This window comes from Corythoichthys intestinalis, chromosome 19, assembly GCF_030265065.1.
Source record: "Corythoichthys intestinalis isolate RoL2023-P3 chromosome 19, ASM3026506v1, whole genome shotgun sequence".
NCBI classification, from domain to species: domain Eukaryota; kingdom Metazoa; phylum Chordata; class Actinopteri; order Syngnathiformes; family Syngnathidae; genus Corythoichthys; species Corythoichthys intestinalis.
Window position 1 is genome coordinate 19,412,757 of NC_080413.1, and position 9,740 is coordinate 19,422,496.

Sequence of the window (9,740 nt, forward strand, 5' to 3'; positions counted from 1 at the left end):
CAATTTCTCTTGGTACCGGAAATGTATTTGCCTCACTTCCTTTTACTAGCTTAGCGTAAACAGCTACTCGGTTGAGGATAATTTTAAAGCGTAGAGTTCCGTTTAAGACCAATTCTGTCGTTCGATCAGAATATTATCAACTTTTGTATTCAACTCGAACATGGTAAGTGAATACTGTACATTGTTTTAGGCGTTACGAGGCAAATTTACGCTCAATTTAAAAGTTGAACGCAGCGGCTTAGCTAAAAACTCACCGGCTGAGTCAATTTAAAGAGTTACTCAAGCATGTAAATAAACAAACACATTCGTCGTACTGTACACAGTGTATACATTAATCATACGCAGCACTTCGTGATTCGTGTTTCACGCCTTGATTTTTGTTGTCATGACAGTCGCACACAATCCTGTTAGTCCAGCCCACCAAGAGACCCGAAGGCCGGACATATGCTGACTACGAGTCGGTCAATGAATGCATGGAAGGTTGGGTGTTTTAATATTAATACCTTTTCAACACATTATGTCAATAAAAACAAGTCAAACAATAGGCTTTGATACGACGCTTTGATGTTTTAGTGACACTGCTACCCATAACACAAATATGTGTAACTGTTAAAGGGATCAACGGATAGAAAGGCTTGTAGTTCATAAAAGATAAACGTTATTATGAGTTAAAATAATTTGATATTGAAACCCCTCTTGATGTTTTCGTTTTTTGTAATTTGTCATATTAATTTTAACTAGTCGGTCGCCAGTGTTGTTGACGTCGCAGGGCGGTGACGTCACATGGTTATGCTGCCGGGCTTTCAGAGAATGAGTCTAGCGACATAAACATGTCATCTGTTCAACCCTTTCAATTTGAACCCGAGATGAACATTAATAAGCATGACATGACAGCACTGTCGAAATTTCCCAAATTGAACAGGAAAGACGGGATGAGACAAGAGTAGGGAAAAAAATGCATACAGACAGAACATACTAGAGACTCCTTAAGACAATAATTAAATGTAATATCCAATCAGGATGGTTTAAATATGCTACGTGAGTAACGTGACTAATGTGGTCAACAGATCAACAATCTGCTTTAAAGTTACCACAAGACATCGCAATGCTTAAAACAGTGGTTCTTAACCTGGGTTCGGTGAAGGTTGTGACACACATGGCCCTATTTTTGGACGCTGTCTAAATCTAGGCAAAATAATATTTTAGACCAGGTTTTGGACTGGTTAGTCACCAATTTACATGCATTATTCTAATTCTTCGATTCCTCTATTTGATGGGAGGGGAAACTGGTTTGCTCAGTGGATGGCTGACTCACTTGCTATCAGGAAGTACAACAGACCTACGGGTGGCACGCACTGCATTGACATAAAAAAAAAAAAAAAAACATTTGCATCACATTTTACGCCATGAAGATAGTATGTGAGGCAAGGATGTGATAGAATTACATTGTCGACATGAAAACAGAAATAGTTACAGTGTGAAATGAATCGAGTTTAATTTCATTTTCCAATGTGAAAACCTAATCAAAAGAGAAAAATATTTATTGTGAATTCACACCGTTTTTTGGAATCGTGATTTCGAAGATTTTTTTTTTTCTTTTTAACAATCACTTTGTGTACAAATTTGGCAATCATTTTGTGAGGGTGTTTCATTTACCGTATTGGCCCGAATATAAGATGGCCCTGATTATAAGACGACCCCCTCTTTTTCAAGACTCAAGTTTGAAAAAAGACTTTTTGAACACCAAAATAATTTTTAATATAGAAAGTAATTATAGTAAATCTGAAACAAATGATTATAACAATATATTTGAGAGAAAAGCATGTTATTTTGCCTCATTCACATCGTAATATCTGAACATTTAAATATGTAAACTAAAGTGCAATCACATTCGTAAATGAATGGCTTCTGGTTTTTGAAATGTGAATAAACCAATCTATTGTGATAAAACAACATAATTGCAATAACTGCATTCACCATCAAAGTGAGGTCTAACTGTAACTGTAGTCTTGAAACAAATCTGAATAAGGAAAAACATTGCAATAAACTAATGCAAACTGGTTAAACTTGAGAGTAGCTGAGATCTGTCATGACAGAACATTACTCCTCAAGTTCAGCATTCGCTTCAATGATATCTGGCGCCATCTAGTGTCGTGAATGGGTATAATGTCTAGACCCTGAATATAAGACGACTCCCACTTTTTCAGTCTTATTTCAATGCAAAAATCACTGTCTGATATTCAGCCAATACGGGTAATTTGATATCATTTGAGATGTAGACGTGGCAGAAACTGCACGGTCAAGGTTTGTGGAACTAAGCAGGTGTAATGTTGAACAATATAAGATATATTCCTCCAAATTTTAATGAAAAATTCCAAGATATGCGCATTGGGCCGGTCTTGGTTTAGTGATCTGATAATGCTGCAGGCCTAAAGATAACATACATTTTGGCCTGTTTAAAACATGCTGTCTAAATGAGAAGAAATGTGAATGGAAATTCATTTGCTAGCTTAGATACCGTAATTTTCGGACTTTAAGCCGCTACTTTTTTCCTTCGTTTTGAATCCCGCGGCTTATAGTCCAGTGCGGCTTATTTGTTGATTTATTTCGGTTAATAGGTAACCCTTTGTTTGACAGCAGTGTCGTAAGACCATCATAATTATGACATGACACTATCATTGGCATTACTGAATGCTTATGACGGATGTCATTAAGTGTCATCCGGCAAATTTTGTCACTAACTGGCCACCTTGGACGTTTTACGTCCATTCAAAAGTGCGATAATTTGCCGAATAACACAAAATGACATCAGTTATAAGCATTCAATAATGCTCATGACAGTGTCATGTCATAATTATGACGGTCGAATGAGTCTTATGGCGCAGCTGTCAAATAAAATGTTCCCAAATACCTTGACTAGCAATTAATGAAACAACTGTAACTGTAACTGGATAAATAAATAGCACATCACATTAATTTTTTTCTGTAGCGCCGCAATGCATGCCAGGAGGCATGTTGGACGACAACAGTGTTGACAGCAGGTGGCAACAGAGGTTGTCTGTCTCCCTCAAGGGAGCAGTGATGGCCAAAAGTAGCTTCTTGGAGCAATAAGGCTTTACAGCCAATTTGTTCAAAGCTTCATGGTGGTTCATTTGGTCTTATGGCAGTTGTATGATGCTGCTGTCAACTAGTTTTACCGGTTAATATCTTTAGGTGTAAATATCTCATAACACAGTGAGGACAGCTACGGCTTATAGTCCAGTGCGGCTTATCTATGACCAAATGTCATTTTCGTGTCAAATTTGGTGGGTGGCGGCTTATAGTGAGGTGCGCCTTATAGTGCGAAAATTACTGTATATCAAATTTGAATTTGGGAAGGAAAAAAAAAAGATTTTTAATTCCTCAGGGTTCGGTTAATGCACGTGTGAAACTCATGGGGTTCAGTACCTATAGCAAGTTTAAGAACCACTGGTTTAAAAGAATGAGAGGGAAACACATGCAAAGAGTATTCTGAGGCAATGAAAAGGTAATAAAAGACTGAATAAAAACACAAATAGTAAGTACTCACCGCTTTTAACCAGTGTGCACATGTGTTGGACGTCTCGCCGCGTGGAAGGATTGGAGAAACCCGGTGGTGTTCGTCTAGTGACAGTGACAATCTACGTCATCACCCCAAGCCTCCATTGCGCACATAAAACATGGCGCCCACCGTATGTCAAAACATGTACTAAATATTATAGATAAATATTATAGATTAAATCAATGGCAATATTTTATGTGTTTCTAATAACATATTTTAGTAAAAGAGAACAATTCTGGCTTACTAAAGCCTACAAGTCTTAAGTCCAAGGTTCCATTTAAGTGTAAAGTTTACTTGTATATTCCTGATTTTTAACGTCGTCCTTTATTTTTCTCCCAGGTGTTTGCAAAATGTATGAAGAGCATCTCAAGAGGATGAACCCAAACAGCCCGTCCATCACATACGATATAAGTCAGTTGTTTGACTTCATTGATGACTTGGCAGACCTGAGCTGTCTTGTGTAAGTATCATACAATTTGAGTGTTCATTTGCATTGATCCATATTGAAACTTATCTTTTTTTACATGAAGTTACAGAACGGACACCCAAACATACCAGCCGTACAACAAAGACTGGATCAAGGAGAAGATTTATGTGTTGTTAAGACGTCAAGCTCAAGCAGGGAAGTAGAGAGACAATTTACCCTTTGTCCTACTATACACATCCCAAAAGAGCATATGGAGCTCAGTTACATTTCAGAGACTACTCAGCGATCTCTTGCATCATGAAAATGTACTTTGAGGAGACGATGCCACTATTGCCTTCGGAAAAGGTCTGGGTCTTCTAGTTTATAGTTAAAACTGGCTTTTTAAAATTGTATTTTTAATACTATTTTAATAGATAAATCTTTCTATTCCAATATCGTGTCCAAGCCAGTCATGATGGGTTTGTACTTTCTCGTTCAACACACAGTGGAATTTAAATTTTAATGGGAAGCCTTGACATCCCGAAAATCTACGCGTTTTTTTGCTTTGTTGTTATGACTTCAGTTGTTACTTTAATGATGCTAAACATTATTTTTTGGAAACCATTTGCTTTTTCATTTTTACATAGTATCTTATTCCAAGAAAGCAGCATCCTGGGGCCCTTTTCTTTTTTTCAAATGTATTTTTCTTATACGAGGACTGATCTTAAATAACTTTAAGGTTATTAATATGTTGTCATTTGAAAAACTGCATTTATTTATGCACACTTATGCTAATAAATTCTCTAATGAATACATGTTAAATAGGGAGTCATTCTTCTAATTCGTGTCCTGTTACAAGAAAATTATTACTAGTTTAATGCTGGGTTATTCAGATATTTTTAAAAACAAAGAAGCTGACATATATATACATTACTTCAGAATAAAGTAAATATTTGAATTAGGGCTGTCAAAATTATCGCGTTAACGGGCGTTAATTAATTTTTAAAATTAATCACGTTAAAATATTTGACGCAATTAACGCAGATGCCTCGCTCAGACAGATTTAAATGACAGTACAGTGAAACGCTCACTTGTTGTGTTTTATGGAGTTTTGCCGCCCTCTGCTGGCGCTTGGGTGCGACTGATTTTATAGGCTTCAGCACCCATGAGTATTGTGTAAGTAATTATTGACACCAACAATGGCGGGCTACTAGTTAATTTTTTGATTGAAAATTTTACAAATTTTATTAAAACGAAAACATTAAGAGGGGTTTTAATATAAAATTTCTATAACTTGTACTAACATTTTTCTTTTAAGAACTAAAGTCTTTCTATCCATGGATCGCTTTAACAGAATGTTAATGTTAATGCCATCTTGGTGATTTATTGTTATAATAAACAAATACAGTCCTTTTGTACCGTATGTTGAATGTATATATCCATCTTGTGTCTTATCTCTCCATTCCAACAATAATTTACAGAAAAATATGGCATATTTTATAGATGCTTTGAATTGTGATTAATTACGATTAATTAATTTTTAAGCTGTAATTAACTCGATTAAAAATTTTAATCGTTTGACAGCCCTAATTTGAATAAATAAAGGAAGCGCAAAAAACAGTTTTACCTCCATAAATAGGTGTTAATTCAATGCTTGGCTGTTTAGGTGTGTTGAAGGGGGAGAAACACCCAGGCTAATTATTCTATCCTTTATTTTTGTTTAACATGTACAACACAGAATGTAACTGGAGATGGATTCCCTTTAGCTAAGTAAAAAAGTCTTATTGTTCAATAAAATCAGATCAAGACATTTCTTTTTGATGTTAAAGTAAAAAACAAGTGTTATTGTTTAAGAAAATCAGATCAAGCCATTTCTTTGTGATGATGTTAGACTTGAATAATTACGTTAGATTTAAATTGTGCACATTTTCCGATTACACTAGTCAACAAAAAATGCTTCATTGATGCAAACAATTCTTACTTAGCTTTGGCGTGCTGGAAACTATATTTTTTGCAAAAATAGATTTCAATTTTTGTGCAGTGAGAACAAGTGCAAGGCCATATTTAACAAAGTTACAAATAGATGGTACTTAGAAAATAGCACTAAACTAACAATATGATACCCATGACAAGTTAATGCAGGGTCTCTGCAGGGTTCAACAAGCCAAATTTAAGACTTATAAAGACTTTTTAAGACCACAATGAATAAAATTTAAGACCCATTTCACAGTGATACTGGCAAAAAATATCAAAGATTTGAGGGAAAACTGGAGGCCCGGAAGTACTTGCAAAGTATCTGAATTTATGAGCACGAAGTAGTAGTAGTAGTAGTAATGAAGTCGTAAAGTAACGTCAATAGATTTTTAAGACCTTTCAAAATTGCATTTAAGATCCTTTATGAGATTTTAGGAGAATTTGAGACATTTTAAGGCCTTGAATTCAAATTATTGGACTTAAGAATTTTTAAGACCCCGTGGATACCCTGTAATGACGACATCCAATCATAATATTGCATATGACTACCAAAAGGACTGAAAAGTTAAACTGGTATTGGGTGATAATATATCAAGAATCTGTATAAAAAACATTAATATGAGAACATAATAAATGCTGATTGCATGAACACTAAAAGATATATATATGACGGAAAACACTCAGATGACTTGAAGTTCCGCTCTGAGACCCCCAATTTGGCCAAATTTCAAAATTGTCCGATATGCATGTGTGATACATCATTGGAAAGGTTAAAATCTCAATTTTCTGGGGGAAGAAAACATGTTGAAAAGAAGGGCATTTAAAAAAAAAATTCAACAGCAAAACCCTAACTGGAGGGGAGAGCATGCGAGAGCAGATTACAGACGCCATGACTTTAACGAGATATTATCGCGTTCTTACCTCATTTAGATCCAAAAACGCCATGTAGCATGTATCATCGAGTGTCAAGACACAGATGTGAATGGCCACAGCCGGATTTTTGGGGAATTCTATGGGTGAAACATGGTAATATAACTAGGGTCGCTTAGCGGAAATCGCAGACATCAAGGAGTGGTCGAGATGTTCTTTTTCATATATTTTCCCTTTTAAAAGTTTTTTTTTAAAAAAAATTTTCTCACTATCTCTTTATTTGGATCGATTATTTCATTTACCATATCGAGGAAAATGCAACAGTAACAAAACAAAACAAAAAATTAAGCCAAAGTTATGAGGTTGATATCAGTGACTTATTTACAGACACCGTTTTTTTTCATTGTGACTTAATATGTTTAAAAGTTTAAAATATGTGAGTGAATAATTTTTAAAAGTTTTTTTTAAACGAAATATTAGACATCAATTAATGATTATAAGCTAAAAATGACAGACATTTTGAATAAAAATAATTTCCTTTTTATGGCTGGGTTGAAACAAAAGCGGTTGCGCGACCTCTGTAAATAGGGGTTTCCAGGGTAAAACGGACGAATTAAAAATAGTTTGGGGGCTTAATGTGCCATGAATCTGCTATGGCATCATATACACATATTGTTCTATCAAACACAACAGTTCTTTTGGCTTAAAATACAGCAGTTTATTTTAAAGAAGAGTGCAAGAGCAGAAACTGCTTTTTCAGTCTTTTCTGTGTGACATGAAGTGCTACTCTGAGACCCCCATTTTGGCCAACTTTCAAAATTGCCCGATATGCATGTGTGATATGCATCAGTGGAAAGCTTAAAATCTCAATTTTCTGGGGGAAGAAACATTTTGAAAAGGAGGGCATTTAAAAAAAAAAAAAAATTAAACAGCAAGACCCTATCTGGAGGTGAGAGCACACGAGAGCGGAATTACAGACGGCATGACTTTAAAGAGATATTATCGCTTACTGACCTTGTTTCGACCCAAAAACCCCATGTAGCATGTATCACTGAGTGTCAAGACACAGCTGTGAATGGCCACAGCTGAATATTTTGGGGATTTTATGGATGAAACATGGTAATATAACAAGGGTCGCTTAGCAGACATCAAGGAGTGGTTGAGATATGCTTTTTCGTATATTTACCTTTTTAAACATTTTTTTTTCAATTTTTCTTTGTTTGGATCCATTATTTATCATCTAACATATCGGAAAAAATGCGACAGAAACAACAACAAAAAAAATACAATTAAGCGATAGTTATGAGGTAAATATCCATGACTTTTTTTTACAGACGACATTTTTATCATTGTGACGCAATTTGTTTAAAAGTTTACAATATGCGAGTGAATAATATTTTAAAGTCATTTTTTTTTTTTTTTAATGAAATATTAGCCATCAATTAATGATTCTAAGCTAGATCGGGTCCGATCACGTCATTTTCAAAGTATCGGAATCGTCAAAAAAATATCGAACATTTTTTAATATATATATATTTTTTAATTAAATCGATCCACTCATACATTGTCGCGTTCAATCTATAATGGCGCCGTTTTACCCATACAGTAAGTATATAGAGCTAAAAGGCAGCGTAAAATGAGTAGAATGAATTTTGCCAGCCTTTGGAGCCTTTTTTTAAAATGGCTAAAGCCTTACAATCCTTCTCCCAATGTTTAGAATAATCGTGGGAAGCAATGTGGGGAAGAAAGGTAGTAGTTGATCTTTTTCTTAACACCCTATGTTATTTCCCAACGCAGAGAAGATATATCAATTGGTACCACGATGCACAGTCATGGTTGCACTTCCCATCATGCATTTGGGCAGAAGTTAAATGGCTACAGTATCATTTACTGAAAGCTCAACAAATACACTAGATGGCAATATTTAGTCACAATATACAAAGTCACATTTATCCTTTACGAATTACAAGTCTTTCTATCCGTGGATCCCTCTCACAGAAAGAATGTTAATAACGTAAATGCCATCTTGAGGATTTATTGTCATAATAAACAAATACAGCACTTATGTACTGTATGTTGAATGTATATATTCGTCCGAGTTTTATTCATTTTTTCTTAATGCATTGCCAAAATGTATATGATCGGGAAAAATTACCGGGAACGATTGGTATTGAATCGGGAGCAAAAAAAAAGCAATCGGATTGGCAGATACTCAAACTAAAACGGTCGGGATCGGATCGGGAGCAAAAAAACATGATCGGAACAACCTTACTAAAAATGACAAACATTTTTAATAATAAATATATTTAATTACCTTTGTTTTATGTCTGGGTTGAAACAAAAGCGGTTGCGCGACGTCCGTAAACGGGGGTTTTCAGGGTAAAACGGGCAAATCAAAAATAGTTCAGGGGCCTAATCCGCCATGAATCTGCTATGGCAGCATATAGACATAGAACAACAGTTCTTTTGCCCTCAATTACAGCAGTTTATTTTAAAGAAGGGTTCAAAAGCAGAAACAGCTTTTTCAGTCTTGTCTGCGTTTCCCCCTATTTAAACAGACCAAAAGTTCCATAGAATCAATCAAAAAAAAAAAAAATCTAAATCATTCAACGGAAAATGAAAACAAATGTTGACCGGGGTAATTTTAAAATAAAGGAATTCAAATTAGTTTGTTGACTTGTAAAAAAAAAAAAGAAAACAAAAAAAAAACTTGGCCATCATACTTTGGAAATTCATTGTTGTCTGGGTAAGTTATACTGTAGTTTTTTTTTTTTTTTTGGGGGGGGTGTTTATTCATATATTCATATTTAGAATCTGTATAGTTGTAATTAATTGTTGAATTATTAAACCACTCTTCCCACAAAATACCTTAGGTCAGCAGAATTTGTTTTGACTGTACTGTACTTGGTT

The 9,740-nt window shown here is 34.9% G+C and overlaps 1 protein-coding gene across 1 annotated transcript; it reads left to right on the top strand.

Moving 5' to 3' along the window:
- Positions 1-3: 3 nt before the first annotated feature.
- erh (ERH mRNA splicing and mitosis factor) lies at positions 4-9,479 on the top strand. Its single transcript, XM_057822905.1, has 4 exons — positions 4-163; positions 393-480; positions 3,920-4,040; positions 4,111-9,479. Exons 1-4 carry the CDS (start codon positions 161-163, stop codon positions 4,208-4,210), a joined length of 312 nt encoding a protein of 103 aa, XP_057678888.1. The 5' UTR covers positions 4-160; the 3' UTR covers positions 4,211-9,479.
- Positions 9,480-9,740: the final 261 nt, after the last annotated feature.